This window comes from Centroberyx gerrardi, chromosome 10 (assembly GCF_048128805.1).
Source record: "Centroberyx gerrardi isolate f3 chromosome 10, fCenGer3.hap1.cur.20231027, whole genome shotgun sequence".
Classification (NCBI taxonomy): Eukaryota; Metazoa; Chordata; class Actinopteri; order Beryciformes; family Berycidae; genus Centroberyx; species Centroberyx gerrardi.
The window spans coordinates 13952196-13971652 of NC_136006.1; the positions used below are offsets into that span (position 1 = coordinate 13952196).

At 45.9% G+C, this 19457-nt stretch overlaps 2 protein-coding genes across 6 annotated transcripts in view; one reads left to right on the forward strand and one right to left on the reverse strand.

The window, feature by feature from the left end:
- The window catches only part of glb1l (galactosidase, beta 1-like), a 180371-nt gene that overhangs the window by 124990 nt on the left and 35924 nt on the right, over positions 1-19457 (reverse strand). The window lies entirely within an intron of this gene.
- fmnl2a (formin-like 2a) overlaps positions 1-19457 on the forward strand; it is a 56725-nt gene that overhangs the window by 34803 nt on the left and 2465 nt on the right. Inside the window, exons 7-26 of one of the 5 annotated variants that reach the window (XM_078286209.1) lie at positions 1828-1936; positions 2183-2259; positions 3247-3340; positions 5096-5170; positions 6592-6702; positions 7073-7222; positions 8034-8135; positions 8451-8772; positions 9361-9558; positions 11952-12076; positions 12176-12378; positions 12802-13036; positions 13337-13405; positions 13496-13576; positions 13665-13794; positions 14086-14249; positions 14503-14604; positions 15563-15658; positions 16317-16440; positions 19110-19209. In XM_078286209.1, the coding sequence (XP_078142335.1) occupies positions 1828-1936; positions 2183-2259; positions 3247-3340; positions 5096-5170; positions 6592-6702; positions 7073-7222; positions 8034-8135; positions 8451-8772; positions 9361-9558; positions 11952-12076; positions 12176-12378; positions 12802-13036; positions 13337-13405; positions 13496-13576; positions 13665-13794; positions 14086-14249; positions 14503-14604; positions 15563-15658; positions 16317-16440; positions 19110-19209 (2667 nt within the window). The other 4 variants (XM_078286210.1, XM_071918339.2, XM_071918338.2 and 1 more) reach the window with 4 other exon arrangements.

A 19457-nucleotide genomic window follows, 5' to 3' on the forward strand; every position in this document is an offset into this window, starting at 1 on the left:
CGTAGTTTCTACAAAAGCCCTGTAAAAGCTGAAGCATAGGCTGCAACCAGTAGGGATAGATTAAGTAGCTACTTAAAAATCCTCTGTATTTTGGATGCATCAACTCAAACTCAGCACTATTTCTTGTTTTTTTTAACAAAGATGTCATTCTAATTGACAAACATCGGCTCCAACCTATTACCAATGGTTTCATAATCCTTAAATGTTAATTTGTCCATCATACAGAATCGCTGCCCCTTATTGTGTGTATCACCCTTAAAGTTAGAATAATGTGAATTCAATGACTGTCAAATTAAGAGTTGTATGTGTCTTTTTGAAACGGCCATCTTGAAGGACACCGAGCGCACTGAACTGTCCAAAGTGTTCTCAGAAACGACGGTATGTCTTAAGAGCTACTTGGAGTTAAGTAGAAATACGTAGCTGTGTTTACCCCTACTTCCTAGTCTGTAGTTACAGTCTTAGTCTCAGTGTTTGATGCAGTTCTGTGGTGTCGTTTAGAAGATGCTGTGTTTATCATAGTCTTCGAGAAAATGGACTGAAAGATTTTCACGTTTTGTAACCTCAAACATGTCAAAGCAGGTTATTATATTGTGCTGCAGTTTTATCATCATTTATCATTACTTTGGTGTGTTTGCCCACTCGTTTCCTCCAAATATTTTCTCCTGCTTTTTATTTTTTGTTTTTTGCCGTGTGTTATTTTGTGTGCTGAATAATGAGGACAGGAAAAGCCCAGTCCTTAAAGATTATTGCTGCCGCCGTGTGAAGCAGTGTTCCAATTCTGTCACCAAGTGTCTCACCAAACGACTGCATTTATGTTGGGGAACTTGTTTTGCAGCAGGTAGGCGCCACATCCTGCTAAATAGAACATGGAGAATACTCATAAATACAAAGGCACACACACACACACACACACACACACACATAGCTGCAGTCATGCGTGAACACAAACACAGACACAAACCCACATTTACAAACATAAATAGGATTCCCTGCATTTTTTAGTCATGAAGGCTCACTGCTCTCTGGTTGATTGTAACATGAATATGCCTAAATATTGATTTGTCCTCAACTACCCTTTATCCTTAATCCTCCTCACAGCTTAAGACTCTGCTGCCTCCTCATTCAAAGCTATAGCCCTATTCAGGAGTCTCTCTCACACACACACACACACACGCACCCACGCACCATGCTGTGACTCAAGTCAGAGTCACGCCCTGAGGCATGGGAGCTGACATGAATCAGTGTGTCTATCTGTTGCCTGAAGACACGTTTTATTTCCCAGAACTCGGGCTGGTAAGAGCACCTCGTGACAAGGGTCTGAAAATAAACCCCGGCTCTGCACATTATTAGCGTTGCCGCTACTCCAGCGCTCCGCTTTTATTGTGAGAGCGGCACCAGGAGAAAAGGCCCAGTCTCCGGTTTTGTCCGCACAAAGCCGGTGCGATCGCTGCCCTGCATGCAAATGACGGGCCGCTATTGTACTAGCTGTAAGTGATATCTTTGTGTATAGGATAGTTAAATTAAAACAATTGAAAGGGGGCAGCCCTGTGGCCCCTGGTGAGGCTGTAGATTATGTGGCCTTTGTGTGTGTTAATGTAACGTAGTGCGGCGGTTTAGTAGCCCTCCTGTGAGGAGGAGGGGTGGCGGTGTGTGTGCGTGGGCTCATTCACAAATGGCATCTGTTTTTCTTGTTTACCCAAGCCATGTGCGCTGTGTTTGTTTGCATTCAGATGCACTCAGGCCTACTTTTGGTCGCACACACCACTCCTCGTTCCCTTTTTCCACTTTATGCTTAATTGTTTTTGTCTGTTTTATGCCGTTTTTCAGCTGTAACACGCTGCCCAGCCGGAGAACGCTGAAGAACTCCAGACTGGTGTGTAAGAAAGATGACGTCCATGTCTGCATCATGTGCCTGCGCGCTATCATGAACTACCAGGTGAGCCAAGTCGGCCCTCTACACTCCCCGGACTTCCCTTCGGACTGAAACACACATCCGTCTGAGTCCAAATCCAATTTGCTCCACTGCCATGTTCCCGTGTTTCATTCATGAAGTGAACGAATGCACTCCCTTGTTTATTAAGTAGCTCCTTTTCTCTGTTAATTTGCTTATTTCTCTCTCTCTCTGTCTCTGTCTCTCTCTCTCTCTCTCTCTCTCCCTCTCCATTTATTTTTCATGTTCCAGTATGGCTTCAACATGGTCATGTCACACCCACACGCTGTGAATGAAATTGCACTAAGTCTCAACAATAAGAACCCCAGGTAAGTTCTAACCATTGACTGAGAGAGAGAGAGAGAGAGAGTCCTATCTGACTTTGGGAGGCTGGAGCTGCCAAGGTGTTCAGCCAGCCCCTCTCATTGCTGCAGCAGTACTGTTGTTGCTGCTGGTTAGCCTCAGTGCACCTGCTCTTTTGAACAGCCTGATCCAGAGTGAGTTTCTTTGCTGCCCAGGGCCACATTCATCCTGACAGGCAGGTCAGGGCACCGCTGGCACACTCCGCTGCACTGGCAGCTGCTGCACTGAGACAGGCACCAGAAGGACTGGCTTATATGTGTATGTGTGTGTGTGTGTGTGTGTGTGTGTGTGTGTTTTCACTCTATGTCCCGGGGCTTAAGCGTTTCCTCAAAAGTGGATGTGAAACCCCCTCACGTCACCTGTCACATAATGTCTCATCCAGGCAGAGAAATACTGCATGAATAAACCCGAGGCACAGGGTGTTCCTCTCCGAATACACACTCACACACACACACACACACACACACACACACACACACATACACACACTGCACACACACAAGGATTATGTCTGAAGTATTCATTCTTTATACCTGCCTTCTAATCCCTTGGATTAGATGAGAATGTGGAACTCTATAAATTTTTTTCCTCTCAGGCTCTGATATTACAAAACTCAGTCATATCAGCCAGACCTAGTGAACTGGCTCTCATAACCTCACTGTGTCAGCAAAATACTTGCAGATTCATCGCAGTGAATTAGAATGCATTCTTCCTGTTTTATAAAGCTCTTGCCGTTGATCAGCATTTCAAAAGCTATGAACTTAAAAGGACATTAATTGTAATAAACACTGTAATTGCTATGTTGTTCCATTCTACATCGAAATTTCAGTGGTGACGAGACTCTAAATTAGACTCTTTTCGACTTTGTTTGCGCCGCGTTTAAATAGGGGTTTGTTGTGGCGCCGGCACTTCTCATTTACTAACCATGCCTTTATTTTCTCCCTGTTTTACAGAACTAAAGCTCTAGTCCTGGAGCTACTGGCGGCAGTTTGTCTCGTGAGAGGAGGCCACGAAATTATTCTCTCTGCGTTCGACAACTTTAAGGAGGTACGGGCTGCACAGAGAGGGGAAGTGGGGTCTGAGGAGAGGGATATGTCATTATATCTCGACTGTGTAATTTCAAACGGTGACTCAGCCCCGAGGAATGCTCCCCGGCAGACGTGTGACCGGCGGATTCCTCGTTGCCGAGCGGGATAGCATCAAGGAGTGCGCTTCAGCACTTTGTCAATAGCTTACAGACACAGGTTTGGCTGCATAGCACAGGAGGACCCACTTGACCTCACCGGGATCCAGAGAAAACAGTTATGTGTGTGTTAACGGATTTGGCAGACGCATCAAAGCGTGGAATAGCAGAGAGAGAGAGAGAGATGTAATAGACAGCCTTGCCTGACCTTTGCCTGTCTGTATGAGGTATTCTGGCTGCCGTCGAAAGAAGGGGGGAGTTTTATGATGGAGTGGGCGTTAACAGCAGCCCCATTTTGTAGCATGGGCCCAGAAACGTGGGCCGACTGCAGTTAATGCAATATTTACACCCCAGAATGAAATATTGAGCATTACTCTCAGCGGCATTGGCATTAGAGGTAGAATAAGGCTCAGGGAGACCGGAGCTCATCTAATGAGAACGAGGTTGAGAAATGGCCATTATGGGCTGCTTGATTACTGCGACTACTGGAAGCATGCGTGGACTGTCTCTCACTTCTGTCTCTTACATTACTTTTTTTACAATGTTTACAATGGTTTTTGTTATTTAACAGTGACAGGATTCAGGACAGGGTTCAGGCGGGGGCACACGGCATTATGCTGAGGTCTTTGGATACACGCCTCTCCTCTTTCTTTCTTCCCTCCTCCTCCTCAGTTCTTTATCATTCCCCCATCTTCTTCATTGCCTCCGAGCTGAACTGTCTGAACTACAGTCTCTCTCTCTCGCTCTCTCTCTCTCTCTCTCTCTCTCTGTCTCTCTCTCTCTCCCCGCTCTCCTTTTCTCTCTTTCTTTCCCCGTCTCTTCCTCTCTCTCTGTCTGTCTGTCTGTCTCTCTCTCTCTCTCTGTCTTCCCGCTCTCCTTTTCTCTCTTTCTTTCCCCGTCTCTTCCTCTCTCTCTGTCTCTATCTCTCTCTCTCTCTCTTTCTCTCCCCGCTCTCCTTTTCTCTCTTTCTTTCCCCGTCTCTTCCTCTCTCTCTGTCTGTCTGTCTCTCTCTCTCTCTCTCTCCCCGCTCTCCTTTTCTCTCTTTCTTTCCCCGTCTCTTCCTCTCTCTCTGTCTGTCTGTCTGTGTCTCTCTCTCTCTCTCTCTCTCTCTCTCTCCCCGCTCTCCTTTTCTCTCTTTCTTTCCCCGTCTCTTCCTCTCTCTCTCTGTCTGTCTGTCTGTCTGTCTCTCTCTCTCTCTCTCTCTCTCCCCGCTCTCCTTTTCTCTCTTTCTTTCCCCGTCTCTTCCTCTCTCTCTCTCTGTCTGTCTCTCTCTCTCTCTCTGTCTCCCTTTCTCCTGTAGATATGGTATTCACAGACAGACGGGGAAAATAGGTCATGCTTGTTCTAAAGCCAGTGGTGCCAGAGGGAGGGAGTTGTGTTGAGTGTCACTGTGTATAGACAGTACAAAAATTATAGCGTAAATCTGGAATCTCTTTAGCTTAGGCAGCAAGTTTCGTGGTTTGTGTAAATGACGAGGGAGCGGCGGGGCAGGGACGCCATCTGTACAAATCAAGTTTGATCGATCCATTGATTGATTGTATACAGTAATGTGGGTTCCTCTTCCACACCTTGACGAAGACTTAAATGAATAAGTGATGTGTGTGTGGTGTGCTTCGCAGGTGTGTGTGGAGACGCAGCGGTTTGAGAAGCTAATGGAGCATTTCAAGAACGAGGACAACAACATCGACTTCATGGTACGTTCACGCACGCTCCAAACGGCTATCGATCGCCACGCGAGCGCTCTAAAATCCCACATCACAGCGCAAGCCACAGATGAACTGCAGCAGCCCTGAGTGAGGGGAATATGCTGTTTTATTATTCCTGTCAAGAGTCTGGCTGCAGCATTTCGGACTAACTGTAATCTCAATATACTCTGGTAAGACGGGTGTATGGGAGTTAAGGGTCGAGATGTGAAGAAATTAAAACATGGATCAGAGTCTCCATGTGATGAAAAGACAGAAATTTGGAAAGTTTCATTAGTTTCAAAACACGACTGCACTACTGTCTTCACACATTTGTCCACTCTGACATTGTAGTTAAAAATTTTACTTCCAGTGGAGACACACCCCTAAAGGCTATCAGTCTCCAAGCGAGCCCTCTAAAATCCCTCATCACAGCACAAACTACAGACGCTTGGTGTAGCAAATCGAACTGCATTGGCCCTGAGCGAGGAGCCCGTGCCAAGTCTGTCATTTCCACGCTGATTACTGCTAATTAGCCTGGCAGAGAAGAATGAAAGACGCTGTGTGAGGAGAGTGCCAGTTAGACATGATTTTCCCCAATATGCCTCTCCATCTAAGTGTCTCTATTGATGTGGGGCATGTGTGTGTGTGTGTGTGTGTGAGAGAGAGAGAGAGAGAGAGAGAGTTAGTGAGTGAGGGCCAACAGATGCTCTGTTTGAATAGGCCTTGTGTGCCAGAAGTCACAAGTCAGCTCTGAGTCCCTTGGTAGGCCGTCATTTGACACCAGCACCAAAGCAAACAGATTTTGTCAGCGCTGGCATCTCGCACCGAGACGACTCTGAGCTTCTTACATGAAGTTCATTAAGCCGGTGTCAGGCTGAGGAGAATGCACGCCGGTGTTGGAGTGTGTACATTAGACACAGTGAGGAGATCCCCCTCGATCTGTTTATACAGCCTCCCACAAGGCAGCCAGTGGCATTGAATTGGTTGATTTGTTTATGCAGATCCCTTTAAGCTAGGGTGTAAGCTACGCTGCCATTCGCACAAAGCGCAATAATCAGGATTTATTCACACGATTTCAGAGGAAGCGATATTAAAGTCGATAATAATGAGCATGAACCCGTTTTTATAGAAATGCAGGCTGATGTCTTAGCTGCCTTACAAAAACCTTATATCTCTTGTAAGTGTGTTCATTGCATTTTTACAATGCGTTATCAACAGCTTGGGTTTATCTCAGGGTCATAGAATAATTTCTACACGCAGAAGTTAGTTTTCAATTACTGTTACTCATAATTGAGTGTACTGCTTCCTACTGTATACCTCCTGCCTATGAGTACATTAATATATACAGTGTTTTTTAAAACGTTTGGAAAGCCTGTATTCTGCGTTGAGACGTCCTCCTCTAACTGTATTTTTCCTGGTATATTCCCTAGGTGGCGTGTATGCAGTTCATCAACATTGTGGTGCACTCAGTAGAGGACATGAACTTCAGGGTTCATCTACAGTACGACTTCACCAAGCTGTGCCTGGACGAGTACTTGGATGTGAGTCGGAGCACGCCGCTGCAAGAAAAATGGACAGATAGCCCCCGGAACGCTACACCTTTTAATATTCAGCTCAGCGCCAGAAGCATAGATTGTCATTACGGCTCCCCAGAGACGGCGACCGCAGAAACGCAGTCAATACTGAGTTTTCCATGAATTTAGAAAACCGGTCAATTCTGTAAACCCTTGTCTGCTGCTTCACTGCAGAGGCCAGATCGATGCTCACCTCTGAGTCTGAGGTGTTGGCCTTGTGCAGTGAACTGAATAAGTGAATCTATATCTCTCTCTCCCGCTCTCTCTCTCTCTGACTGCCTCTCTCTCTTTTTCTCACTCTGTCTTCTTTTTGTGTGTGCGCTTGTGTGTGTTCCAGAAATTAAAGCATACGGAGAGCGATAAGCTGCAGGTTCAGATCCAGGCCTACTTGGATAACGTGTTTGACGTGGGAGCCCTTCTGGAGGACGCGGAGACCAAAAACGCTGCCCTGGAGCGGGTAGAGGAGCTGGAGGAGAACATGTCGCATGTGAGAGGCCTCAACTGTTCCTTCTGCTTTTCGAACTCAGACACAACTGACTCTTCAGTCCCACTTCTCCTCTCAGGCAACCTGCTATGTACTACTGTCCAGCATGTCAGGGCACTTTGACGGAGAGTGTGTGTGACAGTATACAGCAGCGTCAACGCCAGCGATGTGACAGGGTGCATGGCAGTCTGTTTGAAGCTCTGTCACACTCGCTTGTTATCGCATGGTTCCCTCTCAGTCTAAGCCTCAGGTTTTGCTATGGTCTCATGCTTGTCAGCCACCAGGCAAGACTGAGGACACAATATATATACGGACACACACATACGCACACACTTTTTATAACCTTTATTTACTCCGTTAATGTGTCTCTTTCAGCAGCCTCACATTCTCACAGCTGCACACATTCACACCTGGGATCTTCCCAGTTCGACCACAGTCCTCTAGAGCTGGCCACTGAGCAGCTCCACTGGAGCAGCTAGGGATTCAATTTCTCTCTCAAGGGCATCCAGATGGGGATTCTTGAGTGAGGGGAAACATTTCTTATTCACTCTCCCCTCCTAGATTTCCCCAGATGATCTGGAGATTTAAAACAGTGAATTTCTGCTTCTATAACTTTTAGGCCATAACGTATATTTCTTTAATACACAAACATAGACACATTAACACATATAACATTAAATGTCTTGCATCCTGCTGCGCCATATCTCTTTTTAGCTGACATGTCTGCAGAGTTGACATATTAGAGTTGGATGTTGTCATCGCCATGAGTCCATATCACTGCGTGACCTTTTCCTCCTGGCTGTTGTTTTCCTAGATGACAGAGAAGCTGCAGGACATGGAGAACGAGGCCATGTCCAAGATCGTGGAGCTGGAGAAGCAGCTGATGCAAAGGAACAAGGACCTAGAATCCATCAGGGTCAGACTCGCTCTCTGATCATTCATATTCATTCATTAACTTGTCATTTCACAAAGGACAGGCACGCACACTGGCACAGCTCATTAATATGAGACACTCGCAAATAACAAGTTGGAAACTTTTCTTTAATGTGACACCAGTCAAAATTAAACAATTGGCCTTTGTTAGCTTTGGTTTACATGCTCATAGGAGAAGTATAATCTGCAACATCATATACACAATACTTATGAATTCACATTATATACACATTCCATAGCCAACATTATGTATGTATTTTTACAATTCTAACTTCCCGGTTGTACCGCTCCCAAACAGGAAGTATACAAGGACGCCAGCTCGCAGGTGCACTCGCTGCGGCAGATGGTGAAGGAGAAAGACGAGGCCATCCAGCGGCAGTGTAACCTGGAGAAGAAGATCCACGAGCTGGAGAAGCAGGGCACCATCAAGATCCACAAGAAGGGAGACGGTGACATCTCCATCCTGCCCTCGCCACCCTCCGGCGTGGAGGGCGTACCGGGCGCCGCGCCAGGGGGGAACTATGCGGCTGTCAGTCCAAACCATGCGGGAGGCGTGCCGGGCATGCCCGCTCCTCCACCTCCGCCCCCTCCACCCCCACCACCGCCAGTCAATGGCATTGGTAGGTTTTAGTTTTAGTTCAGTGCATCCATGAAATGCAGAAAGAAGAGAGAGGGGAAAAACACATTGTGCAGGTGGAATAAAGCAGATCCAAGGGGCTTATAAAAACAATCAACAATACAAAAAAATGATCAAGATGAGAAAAGACTCAACTGAACTGGATAACAAAAATTAGAACCCCAGATCAATCATATTTCAGTATAGCTTATTGACAAGGTAGTATTATTTATGACTGGTTCATGTTTAGACATGTATTTCACTGGAATTTGACAACCTGATGTAATAGCTAGGAACCCAAACAACAAATCTGCACACAATCCTTTGGCATTAGAGGTGTTACAAACGGGAACAGAGCTTAGAGAGCCGGAGGATTGCTCAGCCAGTCAGCCAGTAAGGGATTTATGTGCGATGAGTTTATTTGCAGTCACCTACAATTCAGTCTCCGTGGGAGAAACTTGCTTTCTCATTTCCACACGCATGATTTGCTGTTGCCTTTCTGCCTGTTTACCTCCTCTACTTTAACGCTACACCTTCTGCACTCTCCTCTCGTTTCGCTTATCATCCTCTTCGTCTCTCCTCTCTCCTCCAGTGCCAAACGGGCCGTCGGCGGCCGAGCCGGCAGCGGCTCCCCCGCCTCCTCCGCCGCCGCCGCCCCCTCCACCTCCCCCTCCGCCCCCGGGACCCATTACAGCGATGTCGGCCCCTCTGCCCCCTCCACCTCCTCCTCTAGCCCCCCCGCTGCCCGGCTGTGGAACCCCCACTGTCATCATGAACTCTGGGTTAGCAGGTAAGGTCACCCATGGCCAAAATACCCACATGGAAGCGTGTGTGTGTGTGTGTGTGTGTGTGTGTGTGTGTGTGTGCCACGTAGTGAAAGATGATCTCATGATGGACACAAGAGTTTCTTTTGAAGTAAAATGCGGGTTTGGGTTGCCATCAGATAACACAGTGTCAGACTTCTCTCAGTGGGCTCACGACCTGAAATTCAATGCTAATGTTTATATATGGCTGTGGTATTTTTCCTGCATATCTTGGGACAGTATATCACAGTAAAACAGTATATCTCTATACACTGGTCAAATCCTGCAGCCGTTAACATTTGTAAGACAGACTATCAGGTCTAATGAACCAAGTCCTCCCCCCAGAGTTGAGTCGACAGCCCATGTGATAAGCATCAGGATGTCTGAAGCTCCGAGGCTATCAAACTTCCTGTCTGTCAGTCACGCCAGACCAATCTCTGTGTGACTCAGGCCTGTTGATGCTCCTGTTCAGATGATGAGAATTGATAGGTAACACAGCCAGACCCTCATCTGACTCGATGAATAGAATTTACTGTAACCAGACCGGCCTGTGTGTACATTTGGGTGTACACATTCCTCGGTATATACTGTGTGTGTGTGTGTGTGCGTGACCAACCCCCATGATACCATGCTACAAGATCATGGCCAGACGGTTAGAAAAAGGATTATGCCATTAAATAGCTTAATAGCTAAACTTCCACAGTGAATAAACGGCCTAAGGTTGCCCTGAGAAACTTTGAAACCTTTGAGTCAGAAAACAAAACTGAGCAGCAGCAACTGTGAGTCTTATTTTTAAAGCACAGCGGTTTACTATGTGTGTTTGAGATGCGCCTGTGTAAGCTGTCCTAATTTCTCACTAACTCTGCCAATTTCTTAATGATTTCTCTTTGAATTGTTTCTCTCTCCTATCTTTCTGCCAACCAGAGGGACCCATCAAACTTTTCTGTAGGTTTTGTCTGTCATGTGTGGTGTCCCCCCCCCCCCCCCCCCCCCCCCCCCCCAAGTTCCCACATGTTCCTTTCCCACAAGTTTGAAAAATGGTATTTTCAGTGTCTGAATCCCAGCTGAACACACAGGAACTAGCCCCCTGTGAGGAGGTGGGCTCTTGCATCCTTGGCACTCGACGCTGAAAAACTGCAGTCATGCGTGAAATTGGACTCTGTGTTGCATGCATTCTCTTTGAAATGATCCCTGATTGTTTTCAAATGCCCCAAACATATTCTCTTTTTTTTTTCTTTCATTTTGCCACACTTCTTAACAACATGAGCCCGCCAAGATATGAAACCACAAGTTCCACATCCCATAAACCATGAGCTTATGAATTCTCTTTTGACATTCTGCTGTTTTCCCTCGCCATAAAACTTTAGATTTTTCTGAATTGATGACACAACAAAGAAAATACCGCATTTCAAACACCTGCATGGTATTCCTTCACACCTCGATGTACCTTGTCTGCATATACAAGTAGAGTGTGTGTGTGCGTGTGCGTGTGTGTATGATGTACGTGTCTTGCAACATCCCAAAGTGTTGGTGGTTGCATGCTGAGACACAGTGACATGCTGCGGCAGGCAGGTGATAGTAAGCGATAGACGAGTGTTGCGCAAAGCTGGAATGCTGTTCACCACACTCCCGACTGCCTTATATCTCCGCCCCCACTGGCACCCTGTGTGTGTGTGTGTGTGTGGCACTCACCCCACTGTGGCGAGGCTGGCCGCCACCTCAGGATTCGGCTTCAAGGAATAAGTCCAGGCGGGCACCACAAATGACCGTAATCTCCCAGATAAATACAGTTTGTCACCATGCCAAGCGGGAAAACCTCGCCATATGCACCCGTAATACCAGCGCTGCCTGGCAAGAGAGTGAAACTGAGGGGTTCGCACTGCTTGAAAAAGTAAGAAATGTCCTCCTTCCCACTGAGCACTAGACCAAGCAGTAAAGACATTATTACATATTTAAACAATGCGCAAACAACTGTAAATATATCAAAAATATGCACCAGAGAAGTCCACATGTACACGTCTTTTAAATGGCTAATCAACATAAAATTGCTCAGTGGGTTGTTTAGTTTAAAAAGGCCGAACACTGCCTATTCTTTTCTTGTGGTATATCAATCATATTTCAAATTCCTTCTGATTAAATTAAGTTTATATATTTAACTATTTTAAAACCAGCTAAGAAAATGCTAAAAATGAGGAGTGGCTTGTTTTAACAGATCAGACGGACACCGGGTCTAGCCACAGAGGGAGTCATCTCCATGCGTGTCATCAGTCCCAGATACCTGTCTACCCTTTCACCAATCCAACCTGCACGCGTGTGTGTGTGTGTGTGTGTGTGCTCCAACAGGAGATAGGAATCACTAACTCCTCTGTGTCCTATCCAGCCGTCAAGATTAAGAAACCCATCAAGACCAAGTTCCGTATGCCCGTCTTCAACTGGGTGGCTCTGAAACCCAACCAGATCAACGGGACCGTCTTCAATGAGATTGATGATGAGAGGATACTTGAGGTAAGAGTCAGTCTTAGTGCCTAGATAAATACCAGGAATTGACTACTACTACCATTGTATTGTATTGTTCATTCATTTTCGTTCGCTGTCATCTTCCAGGACCTGAATGTAGATGAGTTCGAGGAGATGTTCAAGACCAAGGCCCAGGGCCCAGCGATCGACGTGACCATGAGCAAGCAGAAGGTCATCCAGAAGGGGCCCAACAAGGTGGCTCTGCTGGACTCCAACAGGGCCAAGAACCTGGCCATCACACTGAGGAAAGTGGGCAAGACGCCCGAGGAGATCTGCAAGGCCATTCAACTGTAAGACCTTTCAAAACAAAAGCCCACAATCCTTCTAATGTTTGCTTAACCTACACACTCTTTTATGAATGAGAGACATGTGTGCTGAATATTTGCAACATAAACATGAACATGTGTGCTGAATATTTGCTTGTTTGTGTGTATGTGTGTATATATGCATGTGGGTATACATATAATACATATACTATACTTACATTTACAATACATATACTTTGAACTATACAGAACTATTTTGTAAGCAAAGGTCTTAAAATGATTGATAACTTTTGTAGTAACTCATAATGCCCTTTACGTTCGTCATCAATCATTTTGTAAGATAATGAGTACATTTTCTATATTTTCTAGTCTATATCTTGCTTTAGTTTGAAAGTATTAATATGGCTTTATGTGCCTGCCACCCTCCTGTTTCCTCCCTCCACTCAGGTTTGACCTGCGCACTCTGCCGGTGGACTTTGTGGAGTGTCTGATGCGCTTCCAGCCCACAGAGAACGAGATTAAAATCCTGCGGCAGTTTGAGAAGGAGCGCAAGCCGCTGGAGAGCCTGACGGATGAGGACCGCTTCATGATGCAGTTCAGCAAGATCGAGCGGCTCATGCAGAAAATGACCATCATGGCCTTCATCGGCAACTTCTGTGAGAGCGTGCAGATGCTCACGCCGGTGAGAGCCAGGATCCTTTTTTTGCTTAAAACAGACAGAGAATTAGGGAATGGATTTTAGGCTTTATGCGTTTCAAAGGGCTGGGACCCAACATGGGGTGGGCTGGATCCAAGGATGGGGAGACAAAATCTCTCCACTGCATTCCAGGCTGAAAATCATTAGAGGTAGTCTTGCAATCCTAGATGCTGCATTCTCATATGATTACTCCTGGTTTGTGAGGGTTCGATGACAGAAAGTGAAGATGCCGCACTGGATTTGACATCTGCCTCTCATCTCATCTTCACTTTTGTTTCCCCACAGCAACTTCATGCAATCATCGCAGCCTCTGTGTCCATCAAGTCATCGCAGAAGCTAAAGAAAATCCTAGAGGTACGTGTATCGTTCTTTACGGATTGCATGTAATGTTGAGTGAATGTGCGGGGTTCATTTTTATTCAAATGATGTTTTTTTATTCTACAGATTATCTTGGCACTTGGAAACTACATGAACAGTAGCAAAAGAGGAGCAGTGTACGGTTTCAAGCTACAAAGTTTAGACTTGGTAAGTTAGTTCTACCTGCCTTTTTAAGCTGATCACTTTTTCTTCACAAAATTCTCATCTCTCATCGTATCTCTTAAATTCCTCACAGCTACTCGACACCAAGTCGACAGACCGTAAGTTGACGTTGTTACACTACATAGCCAACGTGGTGAAGGAGAAATACCAGCAGGTTTCTCTCTTCTACAATGAGCTGCACTATGTGGAGAAAGCTGCGGCAGGTGAGTTCTACAATGCAGTTGTATTTCTTGTGATTAGTGCATAGATGTGAGATCCTGTGTGTGCCAGAATGTACTGTACAACTCCATACGTTTTCCATCTGTCTCCATTGACGCGACAGAGGCAAATTCTTGTATATTTACTGTACTTGGGGATTCAGTTGTTTCTCATTCTGTTCATTTTGCCTTGAAATGACTCCACCACCATGCCGCTCGCTCCCTCTTACTCCGTACAGCTGTGTGTGTAGCTGCGTGTGTGTATCCGTACGTCTAACTGTGCACGTGCGTTCACAGTGTCGCTGGAGAACGTCCTCCTGGATGTGAGGGAGCTGCAGCGAGGCATGGAGCTGACCAAGAGAGAGTACAGCATGCACGGCCACAACACCATGCTCAAAGACTTCATTACACACAACGAGGCCAAGCTCAAAAAGCTGCAGGACGATGCCAAGATCGCACAGGTAACCTCAGCACACGCCGAGTCATCACTGTACTACTCTACTAAGGCATTATCCTTATCCTCTGTGTCTGTTTATGGTAACAGCTGCCGTTTTAAATTAAGTCGTTTGAATGTTATCCAAGGAAATACGCTAATTAGTCTAATAAGATATCTTTAAATGCTGTTGAAGATATCTTTTAATAACACTACAGGACAATAACACTTTTGAGTAGGGTGATGATACAGTGTGAAAATAACGCGTTTGTGTTTGAAAGGACGCCTTTGACGAGGCGGTGAAGTTCTTCGGGGAGAATTCCAAAACCACGCCGCCTTCCGTCTTCTTCCCCGTGTTTGTGCGGTTTGTCAAGGCTTACAGGGTGAGCCGGATAATCATCTCACAATCACACACACACACACACAATCACGCTGACCCAGTAGACGAACACACACCTCGCCAGCCGGTTGGCTCTAGGCATGTCAGCCTGGCTCACGTCAGTGCAGCCCCCCCCAGCAGCCTCTGGGGAGGGTCAGTCTGGGGTTACTGGGAGAGCGATGTGTGAAACCCCTCTCTGTTTTTCTGTTTTGTGTCTTTCTGACTGTGCGGTTGTGTTCATGTCTGTGTGTGTTCATGTGTATATGAGGCTAGACATCTGTATGCCCTCAAGTGTTGTCGTGATACCAGAATTTTTGAGTTCAGTACCAATGCTAAGTTTAATGTCTAAAAATGTAATACTGCGATACCACAGCAAACAACAAAAACCATCAAGCAAAGTTTTACAGCACTTCTTTACAGCTTTTCTACAGCTTTTTAGCAGCTTTTGCACAGGGGTTTTGATGTTGGTTGGGTGTCTCAGTCTTTGTCGGCTCTGTAAGCAAATTAGTTCATATTTCACTCCTGGCACCAGTTTTGTCAACCAGTTTAGGTGGACTGGGATCCAGTTGAAGACATGGTGGACTGTTTGACACTTGCCATGTCTTCAGCTGTTTGACTCTGACTGCTGCAGTCCACTGTTAAGAGCCAGACTGCGGCTCTGCCTATTTAAATCCTTCTTCTTCTTCTTCTTCTTTTCAATATAACACATTTGGTGAAAGTATTGAATGTTTATAAAATTCAATATTGAGTTCAATCTTTCGCAATGGTATTGAAGTACTGTGGTAGATACATTGTGGTTATCGTGACAACACTAATGCTCTCTGTGATAAACAGATGCACATTTAAACTATTCATAACAGGGTGTGTCTGCTTGTGTGTATGTGTGTGTGTGTGTGTGTGTGTGTGTATGTGTGTGTGTGTGTGTATGTGTGTGTGTGTGTGTGTGTATGTGATCCCCTTAGCAAGCGGAGGAGGACAACGAGCAGAGGAAGAGACACGAGCAGATGTTGATGGAGAAACTTCTAGAACAGGAGGCCATGATGGAGGAAGACAAGAAGGTGAGTCGCCCTCCTTCCCCATCCCCCCTCCTTTACTTCCCCCTCCTCCTCTCTTCCCCCTCCCTCCTTTTTATCCTCATCTCCCTCCCTCCTTCCCTCCCTCCCTCCCTTTACCGCCCCCCTCCTTTCTAGGGCAGGAGGCTACAGTGGATCAAGCAGGCCAGAAGGTAAGCTGGCTCCGTTTCCTCCCCACTTCATCCTCTTCTCCCTCCCTCCTTCCTTCCCTCCCTCCCTCCAGACTCCTGATGGCAGGATTAGCTATGCACTGACTGCCTGCTGGTTGTAGTTATATCGGGTGCTACAGCCTGACGCCCTGCTGGGCCGCATCACATCAACTCAGGATCAGCAGTTATACTACTTAAATGCTTCAATTAACTCACACACACATACACACTAATGTGCACATTAAGGGCTGTATGAATTAGCTGCATAAAAGCACTTCAGAGCTAAAATAAATGACGGGTGGGAGAAACCTGAAGATTATACTAGTGTTGTCAAGAAATGTCATGACTGAGAGTAATACTCATTACACGTCAAATGAATGTGTGTGTGTGTGTGTGTGTGTGTGTGTGTGTGTGTGTGTGTGTGTGTGTGTGTGTGTGTGTGTGTGTGTGTGTGTGTGTGTGTGTGTGTGTGTGTGTGTGTGTGTCTTCCCCAGTCTCCCTCCCATAAGAGCAAGCGGCAGCAGCAGGAGCTGATCCAGGAGCTCAGGAAGAAACAGGTGAAGGACAGCCGCCACGTCTATGAAGGCAAAGACGGGGCGATTGAGGACATCATCACGGGTAACCTCACCTGGGCCTGGCTCCAGTGGCGTCTCTCACACACACACACACACACACACACACACACAAACAAACACACACAGGGCGCTCTGCATGCAGGTCTCTCCTGTGCTCTACATTCAGTCATTAACAAGGGATTCTAAACCAACTAACACAATTACTTCGACTCTTTCACAATTCAGCCGTCGGGTGTTTCAAAACCTAAGGCTTTACTTAACATTAATCATCAAGTACAAACATGCATTGACAATCCAGCTAATCTAGTGACATTCTGAGTCAGCTCAAAATGTGTGTGATGATCATTGCTTTTCTTATCTGCTTGTCGTTGCTTTGTAACACCAATTGTATGTAGACAGGGCCGGGCTGTGACTAGTTCATAGATCATTAATTGATTTGTATCATTATATTACATGGTCCTTGCATTACACCACGGACTCCTTAATCAGCAGGGAAGGAAAAACCCATCTTGTTTTTACTGAGGAGCAATGAAACATGCCTCAGGAATATTGTAAATGTGTTACTAGAGGTAGACGCCCCAGGCAATTGAAATTCACATTGAGCCAGCAACACCTCCAGGTCTCTGTAACAATAAAACATTGTTATACTGTAACAAACAAGGTCAGAAAGGCCTAGTCTAGTAAAACTTTAACACAAGTGTTACAGTAGAATAGTTTTTGCCCGCCAGCAGCCCACAAGGCCCTCGATAGAGCTTAACCTGCTAGAATTCATTCTCGAAACATCCTAGAAGTGCAGATGTTTGCCATGCTCTGCAATGCTGTTGTTGGGTATTTGCTAACCAGTGCTAAACCCTGTAGCAGTCTGCTTTCTTATACTGTGTTTGTCTTGTCTTGTCCTGGCTGTTGTCCCTGTTGTTCTCAATGCAGTGCTGAAGACAGTGCCCTTTACCGCCCGCACCGCCAAGCGCGGCTCTCGGTTCTTCTGCGAGCCCGCCCTCAATGAGGAGTACCATTACTAAGCTTATAGAACTCTCTCTCTTCTGAAAGGTTGCTGGAACAATACCGTTCTTCTTCTTCTTCTTTTGCCCTCTCTTCTTCTTCACACCACCCTGCGTGTTCCGCCCTCACACACTCCTTTCTCTTAACTGTCTCTCACTCTCACACTCGAGACCTGTGCATGTTTCTGCCCGATTTAGCCCCGTCATGGATGTTGAGACAAGTGTGTGTGAATGTGTGCGTGTTTGTGTGCGTGTGCGTGTGTTTTTATGCGAGTGTGCGCATGCAATTGGTGTGTTTCCTCCCTCCTAAGCATGACGAGGTGAAGGGGTAACACTTTTCTCCCCCACCTGCACCTGCATGAAGTGTGACACCCTCATTCATCAACATTGTGTGTATTATCAACCACAGCAAACCATAATGTCACAGAGGGAACAGTCTCCAAGGTCGCTCTTATCTGTACCGACAGCAGATTAAGATTGGTGAAGAATGTACAGTTACTTTCTCATTCTTTAGTATAGCACACACAAGTAAGTTGGCAGCTGCCATCTAGTGGCTGTAGATTGAATAACACAGACTAAGTTGTGCATGGAAGGCTGCACAGCTTTCTACTTTAGATCAGATTAGATGGAAATTAAATGATCCTTGAGGGGAAATTGAGTCAGTACCACTAAACATATTGCAGTCCCATGTTGCACTATATATAGTAATTGTACCATGAAACATCAAGTATAGCGCCACATCATTACTGCACAATATATCCCAGCTGTCTACATGACTAGTATGACTCCTTGCTGTTCATAATTGTGTAAGTGCCTGTGGCATTATACCTTGCTCTCCTGTGTTAATCAATGTTTCCATGAAAACTGAATGTTTGTGTGTTCATTATCACGATTGCTGTTGTTCTGGCCTCTTGCATGCCAATTGCTTTTCCCTGCTCCCTACCCACAATGCATCCCTGCTCTCCCGGTCCCCCTTACCTTGTGCCTGGTTCTGCCACCTGCTGATAGGTCGCCTTCCTGTCAAATGACTTTCTGTGGACTGGCAGGCTAGATGTGGTCATATTCACTAACGCATTGCATGGTGCATGATGTGTGCATATGTTTTTTTTGCAATCCAGCACTCTGTCTTTACAGTCACATTGTTTTTCGGTGTGTGCTACTAACATGCAACCAGGTGGATTCACTGAATTTACACCTATTTAGCAGTAATTCATTAAAAACATTTCATTGGCTATCAGTGTTTACCTGGCTGCATGCATGCTTTGGTTGGTTTCTTGGTCAAGGTGCTGTTGAACATTAACAATCCTGTTGTCTTTGGGAACCATGTTTGTTTGTTTCGGTCGGTAATTCCTCTGTAATTTGAAATGGGCTCTTCCTCTGTCCTGCTGGTAGCCACTCTGCAAAGCAGTCTGGGTTTAGAAACACAGAAAAAAGAAAACAAATAGAGAAGCTTTGATCCTCCACTCTCCCCTCCGTCTTCCTCTGTGCCAGCTGTGCCAGTTAACTGCCTCCAGCTCTGTCACCCCTCCTGCCCTCGCCCCTGCCCCGCTCTGGCCTCGCCCCAGCAGCCTCCTGCCACTTTGCTCCGCTCTCGTTCACCCGCTTTGCTCGCACAGCGCTCTCGCTGCAAGGCCATTGTGAAATATTGGGATGACAAGCTCTGGTCATCCTCCCCATCCCTTTTTAACTTTCATTTTGTCTTCTCTTCATCTAGCCCTAAAGAAGAATAATATTACTAAATTTCCCAATGTCTACTCGAGGGTAAGGAACTCCTCCAATAGCACTCCTGTAGTGGTGGATGTGTCCCAAACCTGGCAAGCATCTCTTTATTACCTCCCTCCTTGTTTTCCTCTCTTCCCACAAGGGATATATAATGCCCATCTTGATCTACCTCTCCCTGTATTTTCTCTTCCTTCATGATCTCCTTCATAATAGAAATATTGCATGTCTTATGATACAAATAGTTTATAAATGGTCTTTTTCAGTATTTTCTTCACTTTTGGAACTAAAGCATATGTTTTACAACATTGTAAAACAATGTTTCTATGGGGAAGATGCCTCT